A 25,044-nucleotide genomic window follows, 5' to 3' on the forward strand; every position below is an offset into this window, starting at 1 on the left:
ACTCTATATAAAATAATTATACTATATTCTACAAGAATGTCTAGATCTATATCATTATTTTATCTTATATGTCTATCATCTAGATCTAAATCTATGTCACTCTAACAGTGAGGTAGAGAGAGTCTAACTTTACTCTCCTATTATGCCTATGTGTATGACTATTACTAAACTATTAGTATTAGTACAGACTATCACTATGAGTCATACTATGAGTATGATTAGTATGAATAGTATGATTGATATGTAATGTTTAGTTTATGTTCGTATGTTACATGACATGAAATTTGAATTCAAATTGATTGAAATTGCCTTTGGCGGCTTTGGCCACTTTGGGCGGCGGCGGCTTTCTCAGTTCAGTTCTGATTAAGTCATATGACTGATAATAACGTCTAGATTCTAGACAATTTCGAGAATATCTATAGATTTCATCTAGATCTATATTCTATATAAGACCTATCATCTAGATCTAGAATCTCAATCTAGATTCTAGATTGAATGAGCACAGGTAAGAAAAATAAAAGATTAAAAGTGATAGGAAAGAGAACTGTAATAAATGATGTTTTCATTTTTTGTTTTCAATAGAGTGCTTGTTCCTGATATATTTTTAACTATAGCAAACCTAAAAATATATATATATATATGTCAAAAAATTGAAGCTCAATGTTGATATCTAATTATTAAAGTTAGGCGTTTATTTTTAGTTAGGGAATTCACGTAGCCTACGTAATACTTTTACCCTAGACATTAAAGATATTTTATGTCTATGACTTTTACATATTGAATTTTACTTCGTTTTAATTTGAATTTCACCAATAAATATATTGCCATTAAGAGTTAATAGACTATATAAATATGAAAATTTGTCGTCATTACAAGGTGTTAATTATGATCTAGGTTCACAGTCAGCAATAAACAAACAACAACCATTAGTGTCATGGCGGAGAATGATACTTTATTATATTGAACGCGTGCACCTTTGCGCACCATATCAACATCCCCTTTTCTTTAAAAAAAAAATAAAAAAAAATAAAACATTTCGGGGAGTATCATAGAAAAAAAATAAAACAACAACAACATAAACAACTAAACGTAACATACATGTATACGCTTCAATCAATATGAAACATATCGCATTTAAAAATCAACATTCAATAGTTCATTAAGACACATAGTCATTGAATCTTGTCGGTTTCTTCAACTGATCCCTTGGTCGCAGGGAATGATGAGTTGATGAGTGGCGAACGTGTTGATCCTGAGTTCTATTGTCCTGTATGTTGTTATCAGTATCGGGAAATATATCTTCTTCTGTTTCTCTGTTCGGGTTAATATGCACTCTGTTTCTTTGGTACACTGCACCATTGTCACCTCGAATAATGTAAGCTCTCTGATTGACTTGAGACTGGATTCTTCCACGTCTCCATGTAGGGTCATTAGGAGATTGGAAATAGACCATCTGTCCAGTTTTCAGCTGACTTAAATTTCTTGACCTCTTATCATAAGATGTTTTTACACTCATCTGACGTTTTTCTTTCCTTCTCATAATGTTCTCTTGACATGTAGAAATCTTAATGTTACTCCTTTTGTTTGGTATCAGTGTTCGAGTCATCCGACCAAAAAACATCTGAACTGGGCTTAGATTTGTGTCTTGCCTTGGAGTATTTCTAAATTCCAGAAGAGCTTCATAAGCATCTGACTTTGATTCTCTAGATTTCTTCATTATGTTCTTCAAAATTTTAACTGCTGACTCAGCTTTTCCATTGGATTGATGGTGTCCTGGAGAAGATTTCAAATGAGTCACTCCCCATTCCATCATAAATTTGGAAAAATATTCCGATGTGAACTGAGGTCCGCTATCAGATATACAAACTTTGGGCACCCCATATCTTGCAAATAAAACTTTCAGTTTCTTTATAATTGCGTGTGTTGTTGTCAACTGCATGTTTTCTACCTCTATGAAATTTGAATAATAGTCCACTATGGCTAGATATTGTTGGTCACACATTTGAAATAAATCAATTCCAATCTTGTCCCACGGATTAGAACCTATTTCGTGATGTATTAATTCTTCTCTCTGGTTTGCTGGACAAATGTAGCATGAGTTGGCTATTTCCTGTATTCGAGCTGATAATCCAGGCCAGAAAACTGTTTCTTTTGCTCTTCTTTTCATTGAGTCTACTCCCAGATGTGCTGCATGGAGTTTTTCTTCTATTTCCTTGCGAAGTGATATCGGTATGATTATTTGTTCTCCTTTCAACAGGAGTCCGTCTTCGTATGTTAACATGTCTCTTAGTGAAAAATATTGTTTGAGTTCAGGTAAACTATTATGTTTGTCTGGCCATCCATTTAGGATATACTGAATAAGTGTTTGCATTGTTCTATCTTTCTCGGTCTCGATTCTGACTTTCTCCAGCACTGCATCTGGTATTGCCAGTCCGACTGTATTGACACAAACATCAGGGATATCACTCTTTTCCTCTGATGGGTCTCTACTCAAAGTATCAGCTATGAACAAATTTTTGCCTTTGACATATTGAAACTGGATATCGTAACGATAAAGACGCATCATTAGACTTTGTAGCCTTCTCGGAGCAGAACTGAGTGGTTTTTGAAGGATGTTTTCCAGTGGTTTATGGTCATTCTGAACTATAACTGTCCTGCCATACGTATACTGGTCAAAACGTTCCAAACCAACAACCACTGCTAACAATTCTTTTTCAATCTGTGCCCATCTTTTCTGAGTATCAGTTAATGATCCAGAAGCATATGCTATTGGACTGCCATCTTGTAATAACGCTGCTCCTAACCCATTTTGGCTACTATCTGCTTGTAATGTAAGCTCTTTGTTAGGGTCAAAATATATCAATGTGCCATGAGTCGATATTTTCTGTTTTATCTTGTTGAAAGCTCGTGTGCATTGATCAGACCAAACAAATGGTGTGTTCTTTCTGATCAACTCTGTTATGGGCTGTAAATCTGTCGACAAGTCTGGAACAAATCTTGCAAGATATTGAACCATGCCACAGAATCTTCGGACTGATGAAATATCTTTTGGAGCATTCAAACTCAAAATCGCAGATACTTTGTTCGGGTCTGGTTTTATTCCTGCTTCTGTAATAATATGACCCAAAAAATTAATCTCAGCTGTTCTAAAAACAGACTTTTCATGGTTCAGTTTAATCTTCTTTTCCTGACATCTCTTCATCAGCTCTCTTAGGTTAATATCATGATTTCTGAGTGCTTCTTCTTTCGTTCTTCCTCTTCCTACCACTATAATATCATCAACGTAATTGAAACAGCCTTTCAGTCTTTCTAGTGCTAGATTTAATCGTCTCTGAAAAATTTCTGAACTCACTTTCAGTCCAAATAGTAATCGTTTCCATTTGTATCTACCAAAAGGGGTTATCATTGCTGTCAAATTAGATGACGCTGTGTCTAGTCTGACATGCCAGAAAGCTTCTTGCACATCCAATTTGCTGAATATTTTGGCATCGTTCAAATCTGCCAATATGTCATCTAAAGTAGCAAGATTATAGAATTCCCTTAGTAAAACTTTATTCAGGGCTTGTGGATCTATGCAGATCCTAATTTTTCCATTAGCTTTTTCCACAATTGCCATCTGACTCACCCACTCTGTAGGCTCTATCACTGGTTCTATGATTCCTCTCTGCACTAGGGTCTTTAACTCCTCCTTAACTCTTTCTTGTAAAGCAATAGGGATCTTTCTACACGGCAGAACCTTGGGCTTAATGCTGCTATCAATCTTTAAAGACACTTCTCCTAAGTCACCCAAATCACCAGTAAACTTTGGACTATAGTCTTCTTAACTTCATTCTTGTTAAAGTTTCATGACCTAGAAGGCATGCTAGATTATTTGGTACAACTATATATTCCACCTCAAATGTTTCGTTAGTTTTCTCATTTCTCGTCGTTAGAGTGGCTTTCCCTATGGGTCTCATTTCAGTCTTATTCCACATTAGTAATCTTTGCGTTGCCTTTTCTATCTGATTCTTATTTACGTATTTTTCCTGGATGGTATTTACATCAGCTCCACTATCCATTTGAAACCTTACACGGTGACCATTTACTGTCATAACTGCTGTCATCCTTTTCGTTTTGTGGTTCTCCAAAGACATCACCCATTCATTTTTTACCATCATGACATCATCTCTTGTGTCCGACTGTAGCTGTCTTTCATCGTTAGACATATCATTTGACACCTGCTGAATTTTCTTTTTGCACATCACAGCAAAATGATGTCTCCCCTTGCATGCTAGGCATATTTTACCCCATGCAGGGCACTTTTCTTTAATGTATTCGTGAATCCTTCCACAATACCTGCATTTACCTTTCTGAATGTTTGTTCTTGAAGGTGTTGATACTTTCTCAATGATTGGAGGGTCGGCTTGTATTTGTCTCAACTGTTTGTTGGCGGTCTCGTATGCTCTGCAAATATCTCTGCACCTTTCCAATGTGAGACTACTATCTTGTAGCAATTTCATTTTGAGGCATTCATGTCTAATACCAAGAACTACTCTGTCTCTAATCAAGCTCTCTTCCAGGCGTTCAAAACTACACGTTTTTGCTAGTCTTCTCAGATTTGTTATGTACTTTTCAATGTCCTCGCCTTCTTGCTGTTCACGCGTATTGAACACATAGCGCTCATAAGTTTGATTCGTTTTTCCAATGCAAAAACTTTCAAATTTGTTCACTATTTCTTCCATCTTTCTTTCTTTTCCCTTCTCAATTTCAAGACCATCATATATGTCCATCGCTTTTGTTCCTATAATTGTTAGAAAGGTGGCCACTCTGACCTCCTCTGATTCTTCCGACAATTTAATGGCTAACTCATAGTTTCGCCAGCTCCGGTGAAACTTTTGCCAATTAGCGGCCATGTTTCCTTCTACCTCGAGCGGCTCGGGTACAGGAAGGAAATTTCTAGCTGCCATTGCACGGCGTAGCCATGAATTGTTGTCTATTTATTATTGCAAACAATTAACCTTTATATACTGATTAATGATTACCTCTGATCATTAATATACCGCTGCCACCATGTTAATTATGATCTAGGTTCACAGTCAGGAATAAACAAACAACAACCATTAGTGTCATGGCGGAGAATGATACTTTATTATATTGAACGCGTGCACCTTTGCGCACCATATCAACACAAGGACTCTTTTCTCACATAAAGATAACACCACAGATTAAGAAATCATTTTAAAGTACATTTGAAGAGAGAATGAAATTTTAAAAATGCTAAATAAGCAAAGCACGACTATGTATACCGAAAGTGGTAATAGGAGTCTACGAGACAAAAAAAGTTTGTATTCTAGATCACTGGTCGGCAAACTCAACGTTCAAAAGAGCCAGACTAGATTATAATTCTTAATTGAAGTTTATTGAAAGAGGCTTAAATTGAAACCTTTAGCGCGTGAACAGACTCAGATCCAAATCAAGGTGAATCCATACTAATACAGGAGTAGCTTTATGAAACGAGGTCAAAAAAGTTTGAGAAACTATGCAGTACCGTTTTGAAAAAAAACTAAACATAACGTTTATATTTTGTATAGTCCTGTATATAGAATTAAGTTACATTAGTTTGAACATTTAATTCTCTGGTGAATTTACGAGACACTGAGCTTAAATAATTAGTAACGAATGTCCATTTATTATGGGGGTATTATTGTACACTAGCCTAGGCTTATCGGGAAATTTAACTGATCGCTGACCATGCATATCGTGCACCCCTCTGAATTCTGAGTAGCCAAATTTTAGCAAATTTTTACACCTTCAAATCAATTAACTTCTGATAAGTAGCAACTTAACAAGTAGTGCTTCCACTAAAGTAGGGCCTACGTACAGTTATATATGCTATTATTATTATAATAAATTAGAATAGTTTAATATAGCCTATATTATAGGCTAGTCTATGTCTGACCATGCACAAATATTTATAGGCATACAAATCATAGCCTACAATTATATATAGTTATTGTTATATTTAATTAAGGCCTACATTATGATAAATGTTGTTTTATGTGTGTGTGAGAGAGAGAGTTTTTGTTGTTGATTTTTTTTTTTTACTTTGGAGGACAAATCCTTTCCATCTGCCTTTCGATGTGATAAATGTCAAAGTTTCTTTGATCAAGAGTGAAGAGTGCAGTCATAGCTAGGTAGATGTATTCACGTCTTGCGGTGTTTCGGTCGGCGTTAGTGCACTATTAAATAGCAGATCAAACACATCAACCAGTTTACAATATAAGAAATATAAGAAAGTTCTTCACGTCATATCTGAGTCAAAACGTTGATTTGTATCGACAACTGGCAGCAGCAAGAAACAAAAAAAAATACGAGCAGCAGCTAAATATTTTGGTGATGAAATTGGAGATATCTCGGGCACTGAGCAGATGTCTTTGGGTGTTCGGCTAAATTTACCTCTTTTGTGTGGCACACAATGGACTGAGAAATACGAATCCACTCGCGCTTTAAGTTACAACTTTAAAAAGATCTTTAACTGTTTCGAGGATCTTAAAATAACGACTGCATGTGAAACCAGGCAAACTGAATACATCTAATCTGTGCCTGCTTCCCATGTGTTTCTGATTCATCTTTTAATTGTCGTCAGTTATTCATTTGTTCTTGAACCAGTTTCCCTGATGTTGCAGTCTGTCCAACATAGTGGTTGTTCAACAACACACCAGCAGTCCCATTAATCGAAACCCAACTTGACCATTCTGAGGAAAACTTCATGGATGGCCTCTTGAGGAAGGCGAGACTGCTGGTAGACAAACTTGGTACCGGGTATTGATTTGGTGCTGCCTACAATTTACAGTCGACAGACACATCGTACAAAAACAGATGCTTGGATTTTGGAAGTTATTACAGAACACGGCTTTACATTCTGTGTCTATATTCGTTAGTTTCTTCATTAACGTCTTGCTTTTCAAGCACTAATAATGCTAAGGTGAACTTGTTTCGTCTTCATCCTAAAACTATGCAATAGCTGCAACGTAAAGAAGACTATCAGTACAGCATGTTAAATAAGCACGATTTTGTGAGCGGTGGAGCCATGAGAGCAAAGAGAGTTTTCTTGTATGATTAATAACTGTTCAAAAGATTATTGCTGAATTTTAAAGAAGTAGGCCTACAATTTATTGACAGGAGCGTGTTTTGTATGCCTAATCAATAACCTGCTTGGCTTTTGAGTTGGTGCGTACGCAGGTAACTTGTATGCAAGACGTTTCGACAATTTCCTTTCAGCAACCTTCAAATCCAGACAACACAAGTCTATCTCTTCTAATAAAATCCTGACAACCCTTACTGAGTCAATGGAGAAATCTTTCTTTCTTTTGTCTGTTGTTTGGCTCTTTCATTTCATTAATTATGCCAAGGAGGAAAAAAAGGATCTCGCAGAAATAGGTGTTTTATTTTGAACAACACCATTTTAAGGAGTTTCAAAAAATCGTTATCGACACGACCTCAAAAAAAGAGAATATGTCCTTGTTTTGCTGGACGTCTGGTTATCATCGTTATTCGTAAGAACGGCTAAACATATAAATTATTACAATTGATAGTTAAAAAATAAATATAAAAAAAAAAAGTGCCTCCCCGGCGGGGAATCGAACCCCGGTCTCCCGCGTGACAGGCGGGGATACTTACCACTATACTACCGAGGACACGTGTGAGATAGAAAATACAAACAACTACTTTACTACATCTTATTTTTTTATTTTTTTATTTTTTTTTCTGAAGTAAAATCTAGATCTAGATACATAAACACAATACATTATATAGGTCTACATTAGTCAAATGGACATTTTGTTTAATGATTTTCTTAAAATAATGTTGATCTAATATATGGGAAAGGACCAACAGCGAACGCTTTTGTGCCAGTTTTTAGTTTAGAATTTATAACTCCGCAATGGTTAAACTAATTTAAAAAATGAAAACATCTGCGGACTCCTCAGCTATTGGGCGATGAAACTAAATTTGACTCTTTTTTCCATATCAGCTATTAATTTTATAATTCAAGTCAACTTGCGGTAGGGGTCTGACCTAATCAGCGAACGCAATTTTCGCGGGAGTCATAATGAGCGAAAGGCCGTAAAAAATAGCGAAATAGCATGTTAAAATATAGGAAATTATGCTTCAATTAGTTCTATCATCTAACTTCTTCCATGAAGCAGTATAACTATTGTTCTCCTTGTGGCAATAGGCCTAAATTTGTTTTCACTTTTCTTGTGCTCCACATCTTTCTCTGCTTGTAACTGATGTCTATATATAGCCTACGAAACTTGCGATCAATTTTTTTTTTAAAGAAAGAAAGAAACTACAAAATTCTATATCGCCACCTTCCTATAGGCTAGTCCACGTCGTACTACTCTCCATTTCATAAACTCTCGTTACTGCAACTATTTTTTTTTAAAGAACTTATGTTCAGTGCACTTAATCACCATCAGCTCGATCTCCCCCCCCCCCACACACACACACACATACGCTGATTGACCCAAAGGCAGATCCCGAATGCGATGGATTAATGATGTACGGAGACAGATCTACAACAGCTTGGGTTTCGGGCATGGAGACGAAAGGCTCAGGAGAGATCTTGTAATTTTATACATGTAGCCTATAGTATATGGTAATTCTTATATTTATTACTAAATATATAGTTCGCGTTTTTTCCCATCCTGAAATTGAATATTTTCTCCTGGAAAACTCTTGGAAATCTCCCGAAATCCTAATCTCAGAATGGTGGGGGAACCCTATGAAAATGAATTCTGCACTTCTTTTAAACATTTATACACATATTAATATCATTAATCAAGAGGTTAACCAGCTAGTTAAAAAAAGGCAAAACAGAGGTCCCCCCCCCTCATACCCCCCGGTATAAGCCGTATAGGCCTAAGCGCTGTTAAGATCAACTGAAGCGTCATTTCACCCTCACTGGCACAGAGGAAAGTAACTGCCAGCATATGACCTCTGAGAGACTGTTGGAGAGCTGCGAGTCAAACATTTTAGACGGAAAGAAAATGCGGGAAAATATGCTGGTCGTAACTGGGCGTAGTCATGTGAAACACGTAGTGATGCACTCATCCTTAATCTTCGAAATTGAAGACATGGGTTAAGGTTAAAAGTATGCCTATTATTTTAATATTTCAGTTTACAAACAATAACAATAGATAAGACAAAAAGAAAAACAGATTAAATCAGTCACTAAGTTATCATTAAATGGCCTTTTAAGCTTATTATAGGGGCTTTCGCTGAATAGGTTTTCAGTTAAAAAGGTAATTTTGAGCGAACACCCCATAATATATATTTTTCAACGGAATTAATAGCCTTAGCTATTATAGCTAACTATTTCCACATCTATTTAGAAGTACAATATGCAATTTTTTTTCGGCCGATGTCCATTGGTGCTTTAAAATCGCCTTAAGTTCGGACCTATTCTCGTTTATCCGGAAACGTTTTGAGAATGAAATTTCCATACATGTCAACTTTGACCTTCAGCTATGCTTTATTTTATGAGGGAAAACGAAAGTGAATATGTGGGAAATGTAGAAAAATGGAGTCTTTGTTATACCATTCTATTAGTTCTGCAGTTACTTTTGAAATAAATAAGAATGGTTAAACATTACGGGGAGGTGTTCGCTTTATATGCCATTTCGCTGATGGGCCTTTCCTATATATAGAATAGATTTAGCCTTGTCTTTGTTAGCAACAATCATTACGATGATTAAATTAACAAAAATAAAATCTTTTTCTTTACTGCTAAAGCTGTATGGATGCCTATAATCAGTTTTTAGATTTTCATGTAGATAGAAGTTATGTCCGCATGAGTCCACTTTAACTTTGCGATGTAAGTTACTAAGTAGATCTTTATACTCAAATTATGTCTAATACTTTAAATACTAGATCTAGTAATAGATCTACATTTACGAAAGTCATCCACTTTTTAAATATCAGATTAACCGTTTAAATCAATAGCCGATAGCCATGAATGAATCTGTGATGATTGAACTTGCCTTACTTGGGTCTAGCCCAGCCAGAGCCTGAGAGTGCCCAGACTGTCTTGACTCTGCCACTGGGCTGACTGGGGCACTGGTCCTGGTCAGAGATCTACTATTGACTTGTCTATTTAATCTATTACTATTACTATTAGATCATCTAGCTAGCCTGCTATTTCTACTCATTCAACTGGCTAGGGGCTAGGTGACACTAGGTCATGCTGATTATTTATACTTATATACTAAATTCTAGATCTAGGATCTAGACCGTCACCTTGTCACCTAGGTCCTATTTGCCTAGGTCTAGCTAGAGATAGAGTCTAGACTCTACTCTAGTAGAGTAGTTTATTTATTCCCGACATTAGATGATAGATCTACAATTATTTACATGAATCAATGATGAATCCGTACAACTCGCTGTTTTTGTGGTCTTTATTGTCTTCAATCTTAAACTAGCAGTAGCACGCTGTATAATAATAATGTGCTTGTCAATTTTCCAATGATGAATGATTCTGACCCAATTTCCTTCCATCATTTATAGTTAAGTGCGAAGTTCGATCTCATTAAGCCAGCTGGCAGCAATTTTCACTTTTGGATTTTTATAGCACCGTAATGGTCTGACCTATGAAAAAACTGATGGTATCTCTGAATTCCTCGTCCTTTTGTCTATGAAAATAAACCTGATTTAATGTATTACTAGGCTTAGTTAAAATTGAATATGAGGTCAAAGTTGTAGGGTGGGTATCGCCAAGCGTACTTATCCTTGATCAGATTTTTCCCCAGTTAATAAGCTCGATCGGGTTGATGAAAGGCTCGAGCAGATCAAAGAAAATATATTATTGTCTCTTTTATAGGCTTCTAATATATATATATATATATATATATATATAAAGACTCCAGTCAAGTACTATTTCTTTCCTTGTTTGATACTAAACAAATTAATTTAAATTACCAATAGTTAATTAACTAATTAGATAATTTTTTTATTGACTCTTATGCTTGTTATATCAGGTACAAGAAATAATTGTGCGATATTTCAATTTTATCCAAGAAATAATGTGTACAAACTTTTTACAGACAGAGTGAGTTGATAAGCTTCAAATAATTCAGCTCCAAAAACAGAATAAATGTTGGCTGGCTCATTATCATAGGCTTAGTCAACCAAAACATATAGTCAGTGGTAACATAGGGAAAAAAAAACAACCTGACTTACAAATTTGAAACTCTTGTCAAGTTTCTTACATAAAAAAGACAGAGTAAAGTGTGAAGTTCGAACAGCCCCGATTTGTATAGAGGTTCGATTGGTTCACTTTTTATTGCTAAAACATTTTTATTGAATGTTTACCAAATTACTATATATATATATATATATATATATATATATATATATATATATATATATATATATATATATATATATATATATATATATATATATATATATATATATATATATTGCTACTGCGCATGCACCTTTTTTCTTCACTTCCAACACATACTATTTCCTTTTCCTTGTAAAGGCTAAGTTCATGATGAGGTCAAACTCAAGAGGTGTGGAATTATTTTTTTTTACTACCCGTTAGTGAAGGAAATGGGTAATGGGCTTATTTTTAAGTCTAATGGCTCATTAGCTAAAAAATAACTCTATTTGAAGTTGTGGAGCGTGGGAAAGGGGACAATAGATGGTGTTCTTGCGCTGGAGTATGACTTCATAGTGAAAATTAAAGATTAAAACATGTTTTAGATATAAGGCTCTTAACCAGCTTAAACCATAAAGTAATTGTATAATTAAGTTAAAAAATGTTAACTTTAGATGTAATATTTGATTATTAAAGTTAAATATGGTTATTTAAAATGATCATTCATAATGAATTTCAAGTTTATATGTGTTAGTAACACAATTCTTCTATTGATTCTATTATTTCTAGATTATGTTTTTCATTTAGAAAATTATACTTAGTCCTCTGCATTTGCAATTTCTATTAATCGCTTGAACCTATGGCCATAAAATTAATGACATTTAGTCCAAAGCTACCTCACAGAACTTAATTTTATAATGATATGTTGTCAACTTTGACATTCAGCCAGAAAATTTAATTTTTACAATTTTGGCTCTTTGAAAAGGTGATTTTGAGTTTGAATGAAGCATTGCAGCCATTTTATATAATGCCCCCTATTTCTAAAAACTATTGATTTTCAGGGGCTAAAAAAAAATCTTTTTACAATAATATTTTGCATATATACATTGTAAATCATCATTCAAATTTTGACCTCTTAGTTTGTGCATGATAACAATTTTTAGATATTACACTATCACACTTTTTACATAAAAGAATTATTAGTCATGCAAAAACTTTTTGTATGCTCTAAAATACATTATTTACTTAAACATTTTCTGCTAATTTTTTTTATCAATTACATTACTTCCATTTTAAAACGTAGGCTTGGCCTACATAATTATAACGTCTTAAAATTCACCAGAAGACTTACTGACTCGGAATTCTATTAGCCGGTGTTATCATTGTAAATTGCTCAGGCACTCTTGTTACTGTCATTAACTAAAATGTCATAAACCCTTAAATTTTTAAAAAATAATTTAAATTTTTTTACTCGCTGAATTTACACTATCTAACTAAATACATTCTTTGATTCTCAGCTATCCTAACTTATATAGGATTTGAAAGATGAAAGCCTTAAGTCTGATTATACTTGCTGTATTTTGTGTCTTTTTGGTATGTGTATGGAGCAAAAAGCATGATGCCTATGTAGAAGATAATGACTTTGCTGAATTTGAAGAGTTTGAAGAGGATGAAGGTAAATAGTTTTCTATCTCAGATTATCAGTGCCTTAAATCCAGATTTAATTTAGCAAAAACTGTATCAAAGATTGATTTTTTAAAAATTAGTGCACAGTTCTAGTAGCCTGTAATATTTCGCCCAGTGTTTTTACTTTTTTTTCCACATGATTTTAACATTTAATAAGCAACCAAACTAAAGATGCTAAACTAAGAGTTTATTAATGTTGTCAGATGGAGTAGTTGAAGATAACAATGAGCCTGAGAGGCAAGAAGTCAAGAAACAAGCTTCTGTAAACACTGAGCAGGAGGAAGGTTTTGATGAAGATGAAGATGATGATGAAGAAGCTGTGGTATGTTTATAAATTTACAATGCATACCAGTAGATTATAATTAACTCATACAACAGCTCTTTGAATTATTTTCTAATGTATACTTGTTTCTATAAATTGCTAGAAAGTCAGTTGTTTTTTTTGGATGTTAATTAGTAATTCTATATAGTTTTTAGACAGTTGTTGTACATTTTTTTATAATATATTTCACTATTTTGTCTTTTTATTCTAAATGAATTATTTCAGGGAGATGATGAATTTGAGCATTTGCACGATGAAGAGGAATTTGAAAATTTCGACAAAGAAAAAGATGTAGTTGGCAAAAATAAAAATGAAAAACTTCCAGATCTGCAGATGGCTAAGGTGGATTTGATTAGTAATAGTTTTATACCCTCTTAACATTTTACAATTATAATTCTTGTGCTGTCAAGACAAAAAAATGTTTCACTTGTGCTTCTTGTAAAAATCTAAACATTTTGTACTGGCAGGTGCCTTTACATTTGAGAACCAGTTGGGATAGCTTCTTTTTAGAGATGCTGATGATTGCTGGCTTGACTGTCTACTTTCTCAATTTTCTTCATGGAAAAACAAAGAACTGTAAACTTGCCACAGCTTGGTTAGCAGCTCACAAGGAACTACTGGAGACACAGTTTAGCATTGTTGGTGAGGGCTGTTAATATTTTATCATGAGCCAATTTTTTTTAGCTTAACTTAAATCAATCCTTGAACAATCTAGTTTTAAATCACCTGAATTGTCAGAACAACTGATGTGTTTATCTTAAAGAATTTTTGAAGAAACATCAAAAGTCAGTATCAGTAATTTAATTTTTTTCAGATTTAATCATAGCATAGATCTGTCTTATCTATATATTGTCTAAATCATTGTGTGGTTATAATTTTCTACAGAATTAAGAATTAAAATTTAATTTCAAATTGAAATTCAGTTCAGTACTAGGAGAGTTTGACAACTCACTACTAAGACACTTCTTAAGTCAGTTTTAGTATCGTATGTATTAGAACGTTTTACAAATGTGTTATTAGTTCTATGACTATTGTAAAAACATATTTCCGTTGGGGTATAAAGCTTTTTATTTGTTAATATTATCATCATTGCTCTTATATATATGTCTAGGTGATGATGGTGCTTCAAAAGAAGTAGCTAGTGGGATATTGATGAAAGAATCTGAGAGTGTCTACACTTTGTGGTGTAGTGGTCGTGTCTGTGTTGAGGGCATGCTAGTGGAACTCAAATTACTCAAAAGACAAGACCTAATTAACATGTTGCTGAGAATCTTTAAGCCAGCCTCGGATCAAGTGGTAAATTATTGTCTGCTCAATTAAATGGGGTTCATGGTCTTGTTTGTTTACTTTTTACAGAATTATTTGTTTACTTCCCCTTCACATCACCTATCCTTTAGTCTGTTGGAGCACTACACAAGATATGTCTGTCTAAATTTCTCTCTGTCTTTTTGTGTGGATAGAATCTCTTTCAATGACAGGCCCATTCTTTTATGTTGTCTTCCCATTGTTTTTTTCTGTCTGCTTTTTCTTCTTTTTCCTGGTACTGTTCCCTGAAGAAAAGTCTTTGCGAGCTCTGAAGACATTGTGATATGGCATAGAGTTTTAGTTTTTGTTTGAGATTCTGTCTTTGTATGTGATACCTAGGATCTTTCTATAGCACCTCAATTTCATTGCTAGAATCCTCCTCTCTATTTCTGCAGTCAGCCTTCAAGATTCGCAAATATATAAGAATGTGGCCATGACCAGGGAGCGCATCAGTCTGATTCTAGTGTTGAGGGCTATGTCCCTTGTCTTCACTGATTGTTTTGAGTTTCGCAAGTGCTGCTGTGGAATGTGCAATTCTGGCCAGTAGTTTAGGTTTGGTTCCTTCATTTGAGACGATAGTTCTGAGGTATTCAAAACTACTGACAGTTGTCAGCTTTTGACTTATAACACTGACGTCCCTTTTAAAGCCCTGTTGGCTATTGGTCATAATTTGTATTTTTCTGCATTGATTTGCATGCCATATGCTGTGGAAGACTTCTCTATGCACATCACGAAGTCAATTAATTCTTCTCTCCCTGCCTCACCATCTATGTCATCAGCAAAGTGCAAAATAGTAAGTCTTCTTCCTCCATAGCTTACGGTGTGTTCCATAGTCCTCGATACTATTAAAGTAATTAGAATAACTTCTTTGCTAAAAGCCACATTATCTGTTTAGCTAATTTTAATAATAATCAGTTCAATCAACTTTATATATGTCCATTACGTGCTAGTCTTCGGTGACCTAATTTACATACTATGCATTTATGTAGCTTTTTCACTTGAGTTCGTGGGGATGTTTTGATTATGTAAAGGGGGTCCTCAGTTCAAAAGAACTTCTGGTTTAGGGCAAGTCATTTGTTCCTGAGCTATGTGAAAAGTCATTTTTTGTTTGTATCCTTATCTCTGTTGTGCCATGTTGATTTTTTGGACTGCTACTTCATCTCAGTTGTTTATACAATCTTTGAGAAAAGAAAAGCACTTGGTTATTGTTTTAGTGTTTGTAATTCATTTCTGCTCCCAACAAGAAAATTAACAAGAATTTCTGGTAAGATATTTTAAATGCAAAAAAAAAAACAACTTTTGTTGCTGTTTTTTTTTTTTTCCTGCTAGTTTCAAATCATCCTTTGACTTAGGAATAATTTCATGGAAATATTTTTAATGTTATTAATGATTAGCACACCTCTTCGTTTCTTTTTTTTTTTCATTCAAACACACATAATTGTATTACATTATTTCTTTTCCACTTGCTGTTTGGTTTCAGATTGTTAAAGTTGATCTAGATGAAGGAAAGATGGATACATTTGTGTTCTGCATTGCTCAGAAACGCTCAGCTGCAAAATTGCATAAAGACATGAATGATTTGGTAAGATCAATTCATTTAAAATGTTTCTAGGGTATCATATTTTTTAAAGTAAGCCAGTCGTATTTTGTCATGTCAAGTCATGTTTAAAATTAGTTATGTGATGTCTATTTTATTTTTTTATTTTTTTTAATCTGTGTTTAGTCATGTCAAGTCATAATTAAAATTAGCTATATGTTTATTTTTTTATTTTTATTTTTTTTTTGCTTATTTTCACAAACATTTTTATAATTAAATTGTATTTGAAATACTTCCAAATTCAAGTTTAAGTTTGATTTTTTAACATTTGGTGCTTCTGATCTTCATATCACAAAGAAAGAATATATTCTGTGAACAATCCATTTATAGAAATTCTGTATAAAACTATGTAGATTTCACTGAACCAGTTGGTTAGAGGATACACTTTTATCTTCCTTCTGTGTTACATGGTTTTCTGTTACATGTTTTGGAATAATATTTGTTAAATATGTTCACTTAGAGTCAATTCACTGAGAAGAAAAGTACAGAGAAATATGAGATACCTTCATCCTACCAACTTTTGTCTGAGATAGGGGAAGGAACTGCAGCTGTTTTGGATAAGAAAGTAGGTTGTTGTTCTTTAACATTTTATTATTATTAAGACTCCACTTTGAACTCGAATTTCATATTTAGATTTATCTTTTAACCTTATCCATCATATTTAGAAAATTTGATACTAATGTTTTTTTCAAATATCTTAAGAAACATAATACAATTTTACAAATAATTTTTCAGAAAAAAATATTTTCAAGTCAAAATAATAATATTAGTTTCAGTTACAGTTTTCCCTTTTTCTACTAGATTTTGTCCCTTTTAGAATACATGTAGCCTCTAGTGACTACAAGAAAAAACTAATATACATATTTCCAGTTTAGTTCCATCCATAGAAATTCATTCTAGACCCACACGATTGCATGGTAGAAACATTTCTTATTCTATACCACAATTTGATTTTGAATTCATTAAAATAGAATCAATTCTGGCAAGCATACCAGTAGACTAAACTAACAGGATAAAATATACTTGGACATTTCTTCGACTACTTCTCGTTTCTAGTGGCGCACTAGTAAAATGGAAATCAGCAGTTCTGTAATTTGCTTGGTTTTAAATTGTGATTAGGATTGGTTCAAAATAGTTGATTTTATTAATTTAAATCAAAGAGGTTGTACTTTTCAGGTGTGCCAGATGTTAACAAAGTATGAAGGTGTGATTGAATATATTCATGTGTCAGATCAGTACTCAGGTCCTAAACTTCAAGAGTAAGTCTTTACAGATATGAAAATATGATAGAATGCATCAACAGTCAGATTTATACTAGTCCTCAATTTCAAGAACAGTGGATCTAACTTTTTAGATATAGGGCCACTTTTTTAGCTGTGTTTGCCATCACAGACTTCTGGTTGTTAATGTATTAAAAACTAAGGAGGTGTGCAGTATCTCACTGACTGTGCTGGGCCAGCTAAGACCTACATATTTTATCACAGCTTATACTGACAAAGCCATTGTCTGCAGGGGGATGATATAAATTCTCTTTGCACCTTGTACTGTGCAGGCTAGCAGTAATTTTGAAGTTTAAATTTGAATATGTACATATGGTATAAAAATAATAGATTGACATATTGCATATTATCTTCATAGTGTCAGTTCAAGGTGCTTTGAAAACAGAAGCATTTTAAAGATAACCGTTCAACTAGATCTAGTTCTCCCTAAGCCTAGGAACTTGACATTTTGTCAGATATATTAAAACAGCTATTACTACTTAAAGCGTGTGGGTCTTTTCAGAACACAGAATGAAAGGTTTGGAACGTACTACCCTTTAATATCAGACAAAATACATGCTTCACCACATTCCAGAACTTTAATAATTACCTTTTTTTATATTTTTTTATATTTATTTACATTAGTTTGTGTTTTCAACTCTTTTTTTTTTTCTAATAAGTGCCAATAGTACCTTAAACAGGTGTAATTTATTTGAACAATCATAAAGGCTTCTCATTGGTAATACACTAGAGCTAGACTCTAGATACATTTTCTCTTACATGATCATCCAATGGCTTCTTGTTTATGAAGATGTAAAGAAAAGTAAAGTTCACCTTTCAGACCTTGCTACCTAAATGGCACATGATGTAAAGGTCATCTGTTTCTATTGCAGATGATTAGCATTATGCCCACCTGTCTTTACTTTCCCCAACTTATGTCAGGTACCCAATAGAGTTTGGTACTATTGGGGGCATCCTGAAAATCCTGAAATTCAAATCCCAGTCATCACCAAGATTTGAACCTGATACCCTTCAGTTTGGAAGCCAATCGCTTTACCTCTCAGACATCACGCCCTGTTTATGAAGATACACAAAACTCATATTCAGTGACACAAGCTATCTCTTTTAACTTCTTTTCAACCCAGGTACATTGTTTCAAGGCATACAGGCATTAGTCTTAAAGGGAAACTCTGATAGTTTTTCAAATTTTAGTTATTGACTTATTTAAATTCTGCGTAAAAAGTTGTAATAGTAAACATTATATCATTTTTTATTTAAATGCTCAGAAAATTTTATATTTAATAAATTAGACAGAAAATTCTTCACGCCCCCAAAAAAACGGGGTTCTGCGAGATTTTGTTTTAAGTTATTTCATGCGTCACTTCCCTAAACAATACTGAAAGAGAAACTTGATTTAACCAATCGTATCGCTTCATTCTTACAGTAGCTGTTAGGCTTTAGTGATGGCCTAGTCCAGAGCTATGATAGTTATATAGGCCTATATAAACATGTATAGATAGATCCAAAAGCATTAGGATAACCAACTCGAGAAAAAAAGTAACATTTTCATCTAAGCCTCTCCCTATCCCATGAAGTAAATAGATCGTGTGTCTGAATGATTCGAACAAGCTGGTCAGTGTAAGGCTAGTCGAGACTACGTGTAGTCGGTCATGACAAGACAACTAAGCGATAGTGTTTGTTGTGTGTTGAGTGGTCTGGCGAGAAAATACACACTGCCTTGATTAGTCAAGCATGTAAATCTACTTTTAATACGCATTTTTTCTTTGCTTACAAGATCCTAGTTCTAACTGCATAGACAAAGATATATTTCTTTTACGAGAATGTAAACTTTGCTGTATGGTCTCCTGTTATACAATAAGTCAATAGATTAAAACACCTTTGTGACATCACATAGAAACCCGGTGAAAGTCTGACTGTTTTGGATGCGCAGGAAAATTACGTCGGAAAAACATCAATTACTAAGTTATTATTGCAAATAAAAAAAAAAAGAAGAATATATTCATTATCTGTAAATCAAAACACATATTATATCAAAAATTGTCAAAACCATTGGAGTTTCCCTTTAAGAAATAACTAACTACTAAAAGTGGATAGTAACCCAAGGGTTAGGAAACTACCAACATGGAAAATAATTGAGAAATACTGATACTAGTCAGAATTCACAATTATAGCATCCCTTTTTTTGTGTGTGTAGCCACTGATACATGAACATATTTCAGTATATTATCATTTTCTGTTTGTTAGATAAATTGTCTTTGTTTGTTAACTTGAAGAACATTCTGTTGTATTTTCCCAGTGATAACCAGACTACCAAGATGCCTGACACTAAGCCCTGCCTCATATTCTGCTTCACAAGTAAGTTGTGTTACTTTGATCAGTCGTCCAGTAACAAGCAATCTTGGCTTTAGACAACAACACAGAGGTGTGATTACTGATGGAAACACAAGATTGGGTGGATGGGGATATTACTTTTTTAGAATCATGTAATAGATCTGATTTTAAAATAGACTACAAGGCTAAAAAGCAATTTTTCTTCAAATTAGTTTTATTTGTATTTTAGGGGGGAGGGGGAATAATATTTGTTACATGTGCATCCTAGTGTGAATGTGGGATGGTGCAAATGATTGTTGAAAGAGGGAGATAAAAAGATAAATGAAAATGGAGGAATATAAACAAAATAGTGTTTACAGTGTTGGTTATTAAATTAAGATAAAATTATTTGAAAATCTATGATTTTGACATGGTGTTAATGTGTTGCTGAAAGAGTCGCATATTGTAACAAGTCTTAACAATATTTAAAGTATGCAAGTTAAGAGTCTTTGGTTCTGATATTAAATATATTCCTTTATCTATACTGTATTAGGTACACTATTATTATTTGACTTTAAGCAGTATGTATATTAAAGTTAAATTGTTAATGTGTTCCAGAACTCAATGAGGAAACAACCCATAATGCCATTATCCTTTCACTCTTGAGAGGCATGACTAAGCTACTTAAAATTGTTGATTACTGGTGCTAAAATCTTAGTAATGTTCTTTGGCAAACATTGCAGACCTAAATCAAAATCATGGTTTGGGGTTTGGCCCCTATTTGATTTTTTTTTCTAATGCTGTATCCATTAGTACAGCTCAGAGCACCTACAATTACTAACTCAGTTTAAATTGAAACCTGCATTTGAGAAGCTTTACTGCTAGACTATCTTGCACTCTTTGTTTTAAATATCAGAAATTAAAGTTACTTTTGAGAAAATGTATTAAAGCAAGATGTCATGTGCTGTTTATTTCTCCCTCCCCCCTCCCCAATACCAAAGGCATGGCGTGTAGGACGTAATCACCTTCTTTTTTGAAGTAACGTCTGTATTATATAAGATAAGATAAAGACGTAGTGCATTTTGTAGTGGGGGGATATTGTTATGTACAAACTTAAGTAACTACAAAGTTTTACATGCAAATGTCTCATCAATAGGGAAGTACTTTTGTTATTAGTCATCACAGTCCATTTTTTATAGACTGGTACCTTGTTTCTAGAATATATATTTTTTTAAATTTGCTACTAGAACTTTTAAAACATAGTTTAAAACCTATTTTTTATACAACAAAAGGTAAAATTAAAATATTTTGTTGGAATATGTATTTGCCCTAAATGCTCTATTTACAAACCATTTGTCTATTCCTTAGTTGCAGGTAAAGGCAAGACACGTACAGTGGATATGGAAAATCTTCAACCTCTCATGCAGCTAGTATTTTACTGTGTTGACAAAGTTTCCAGACTGCAACTTAGCAAGGAGGTTAGTGTTTGTTTTTTGATCAGCTGCATGGTCTTCCTTTTTTCTCTCTCCTTTTGTTTTGTTTCTTTAAAGAACCAATTATATGAATGACTTGAGATGAAGTTTACAGGATTTTTTTCTTTAGGCTAAAATGAAAGCTGAGAAGAATCGCCAGAAAGCTGCTGAACTATTTTTGAAGGCTGCTCACAGTCAGAGACAAGAATTGGCCCAGCAGAGAAAAGAGGAAAAGAAGCGAGCAGAGAAAGAGAAGCTGATGGCAGAAGAAGATCCTGACAGAGCCAGAAAACTTGAGGCAAGTTTAGTAATCTAGCTACTCACATTTTTTTTTTTTACCTCTGACTAAAAAATGTGTCCCAATAGTTTGTTGTAATCTAAACTAATATTTAATTTTTTTTTTGCTTCAGGATCGAGAAAATCGTAGAGAGTCTAAGAAGAAGCAACCTAAAATGAAGATGATGAAAATTAAAGCCATTTAAAGACTCTGACGTGTGTGGGCTGTTAAACATTTTGGTTCCAAGAAATCTAAGGCATTATTCCATTGGTGTGATTGGGAGTGTGTGACAGTCAGTCTGCAGCTTTTCTATTGACACATTTTTTTATATATATATATCAATTTATTTATAATCTGATGGTATAAGTATTCAGATAATTTTTTTCAAATAGATCCATGCAAAAAAGGTTTTAACAATATACATATTTAAAAATTGCCATTACGAATGATTATAGTTTTTAAAAAAATAAGCAATATATAAATGGGGAGACAGTATTGAAATAAGACTTGAGTGTTGAAGTAAATGTTTTCCACAGCATTGTTTTAGATAGTCTTGTATCTCTGATGAATTAATAAGCAGTGAATGAATAACTAAATTGTGCTTTATGTGCATAAAGTGAGTTCACTTTTTCTGTTTACGAAAACGTTTTTTGGGGGCTTGTTACCTTCGGTAGTTTCTAGCCCACTTAAGCTGGAGGTAAACTTTCTAAAATACTTTGATTATAGTATTGTACAGCCTTTGTTTAAACCACTCTCCTTGAAAATAGACCATTCTTTTGTCTCTGAATATGTATTTTTAGTTCAATTGTTTGATTGCATCACATTAGTTTTAAAAAATTTGTACTTCTATAATACAGATCTATATAGGTGATTTTTCTTTTTCATTAGTACATGTGGTAAATGGTGTACGGTATACATACTACACTTATAACGTTACAAATAATATTACCAAAAAAGCTATTTTTTTCATTATTTTTTTTCTTAGAACCGGTATTAATAAAGACTTAAATTGTATTATATGTATCTGCTAAGCTCAAAGGATAACATTGTTCATGGAATAGAGAACATAACTGACTCACTTTAGCTGTAGACAAGTTATCTGTTAGTTTTAGACTAAAGTTTATTCAATATTAGCAAATATTCAAATGCTATTTAAAAAAAAAAGGTTTTCATGCCCTTTTGTATAACTGTTCAAGAAATGTCCTGTTCTGCGTTATATATATATATATATATAGATATAGATATTTTTTTTTTTTTTTTTTTCCAACCATTGTGTTGTGGAAATAAATGAAAAAAAATGAATTAGATCATGAATGTACAATTGTGTTGATTGACTATGAGCATGTACAGACATAACACCCAAAAGATTGCCGTGTTGAATTGTTTTGATATGCAAAAAAAAAAAAGGGTTCTTTGTGTCTATGTGATCCTCTTTCTATGTTTAGCCTCCATTACTTCCCAGGTGGTGGTGTGCTTGTGTTTTGACTGTCAATGTTAAAGTTGGGGGGGGGGGGGGAACCCTGGCTATAATGAATATATTTTGATGTTGTTTTATTCTTCTACCTACACTGTCAGAGATGTTTTGCTTTGAATGTTAGTCACTTACACTTCATGTCAACAGCACTGAAAATAACTAATCAAAGAATGAGTCGGCTGGGATCTATCTATTCAAAGTTTTTGAGGTGTAATTTTGTAGTTAGACACAGTTTCATTGTCACATTTTTATGGAAATGTTTTTACATTGGTTAAAGTAGCAGTGTTCTGTCAATCAATTACAACAAAAATGCTGTCTATGGACATTCACATTGGTTGAAATGTGATTATGTGGACATTGAATGTGATGTCTATGGACATTGGTTGAAATGTGATTATGTGGACATTGAATGTGATGTCTATGGACATTGGTTGAAATGTGATTATGTGGACATTGAATGTGATGTCTATGGACATTGGTTGAAATGTGATTATGTGGACATTGAATGTGATGTCTATGGACATTGGTTGAAATGTGATAATGTGGACATTGAATTAGATGTCTATCGACATTGGTTGCATAGTAAACTCAAAATCTTTTTTTTTTTTTATTTAATCTGTAAGATTTAAACAAAAAAATTAATAACCATGCCACATACTGGTCCCACACAAAACACATTTGCATCTTGATATAAATATTTGTCAAAATCCATATGTAAAAACTAATCATCGTGGTGTCTATTCAAGTTCTTTTGTGTGTAGTCTACAACCAGGCTATTGCTATGGTTGTGATTGTTTTAGGTACAGCTTATTAACTGCAGGTTGGGGGACTGTGTGCAGAAGCCAATGTGGAGTTGATTTGATGTTACTTTAATGCATTAATTTTGTTAGTCTGTGTAATTTTGTGTTAGGTCTTTTAATACATCACTGGAACTGTATATATGTTTTGTTCTTGACTCCCCCCACCTGATTTTATTTCTCAACCAATACACCAGAAGAATAAATTTGTTTTCTTAGTATTGCTTCATTTTGTTCATCAGGTATAGGAGTTCTTTTTTTAATTCTATTTTTAAACACTAAGTAAAATCTGTTTTTTTATGTCAGTCAATGTGGTGTTAAATTATTTAGGCCAAATCCTTCATATTTATATCTATAGAATGCCTTTCATTTTCCCAGTATTTTAACACCGGGGAATGTTATCACTGCTAGAAAGGAAAAAGAAAGCTTTTTTCGCTATTACTAGTTAATTTCAATAAAAAATACTTAAGTGTCCAGCCCTCTCATTCTGAACTTCACAAACTTTGGCAACTTGGTTATCCTAAATAATAATCTGGTTCATGTCACTAAATGGAATTTTAGATTGTTGTATATATAAATGAAATACAAATAAATAACTGAATGGATGAATTAGGGACAAAGTGATTTGTTAGTATCTGAGTCACAGAAGCGATTATTGCTTGAAGGAAATGGAAGCAGTATTCTACAAGTATTACACATTTTGTTCCCTCCTTCAATACAATGTATTATGTAGGCTGATTGGCTTAGTTTGAGTTTTATCATGCTTGTATTTCCTGCGGGAACCTCCGTTGGTTCGTTTGATCATCCCCTGGAATGTATAAGAATTAATCCACCGAGTTAATTCATTGATCTAGGTGTACTAAACAAACACAATTATTAGTTGAGACCTCCCATAGGGCGGAATGGGAACCAATACATTTTATTTCTCTCTCTCTCGCTCTCTCTCTCTCTCTCTCTCTCTCTCTCTCTCTCATAATTGACCCCATGATACTGTACCGACAGTGGAACCGGGGGGGGGGGGGTTAATACGTCATTGTATTTTGAGAAACTAAATCTGATGAGCCCAATGTCTGCCGTGTTGCCAGGGATATTAGTTTTTTTTTTTTTTTTTTTTTGGGGGGGGGGGATGACAGACTTCCTCTTTATGACTTAAACAAGGTTACAAAGACAGTTTGTGTGGAAATACAAACTCAAAATCGTCTCCCGAAGTGGTCCACCTAGGCAGGTAAAAAGGCACGTTTAAATATTTTCAGAATGAACACCAGAACGAAATTCTATCAAAGACAAATGACAGCGAAGAATGGAGAAACTTGGGAGGTGCCCCAGGGGTCCAACAGACTCAAGGATAGGTGAATGTGAAGTTAGATGCGAACCTTGTCTA

The 25,044-nt window shown here is 33.7% G+C and overlaps 1 protein-coding gene and 1 non-coding gene across 2 annotated transcripts; one reads left to right on the forward strand and one right to left on the reverse strand.

The window, feature by feature from the left end:
• Positions 1 to 7,604: 7,604 nt before the first annotated feature.
• On the reverse strand, positions 7,605 to 7,676 carry Trnad-guc (transfer RNA aspartic acid (anticodon GUC)). Its single transcript has one exon. It is a non-coding gene; the product is annotated as a tRNA-Asp (tRNA).
• A 2,024-nt stretch (positions 7,677 to 9,700) lies between these two features.
• Positions 9,701 to 23,884, forward strand: LOC106060457 (PAT complex subunit CCDC47-like). Its single transcript, XM_013218344.2, has 13 exons — positions 9,701 to 9,856; positions 12,661 to 12,818; positions 13,033 to 13,151; positions 13,377 to 13,493; positions 13,619 to 13,793; positions 14,263 to 14,447; positions 15,937 to 16,038; positions 16,514 to 16,618; positions 17,230 to 17,312; positions 19,630 to 19,688; positions 21,012 to 21,121; positions 21,246 to 21,413; positions 21,526 to 23,884. Exons 2-13 carry the CDS (start codon positions 12,689 to 12,691, stop codon positions 21,595 to 21,597), a joined length of 1,425 nt encoding a protein of 474 aa, XP_013073798.1. The 5' UTR covers positions 9,701 to 9,856; positions 12,661 to 12,688; the 3' UTR covers positions 21,598 to 23,884.
• Positions 23,885 to 25,044: the final 1,160 nt, after the last annotated feature.

The sequence above is a fragment of the Biomphalaria glabrata genome, chromosome 1 (assembly GCF_947242115.1).
Source record: "Biomphalaria glabrata chromosome 1, xgBioGlab47.1, whole genome shotgun sequence".
Taxonomy (NCBI): domain Eukaryota; kingdom Metazoa; phylum Mollusca; class Gastropoda; family Planorbidae; genus Biomphalaria; species Biomphalaria glabrata.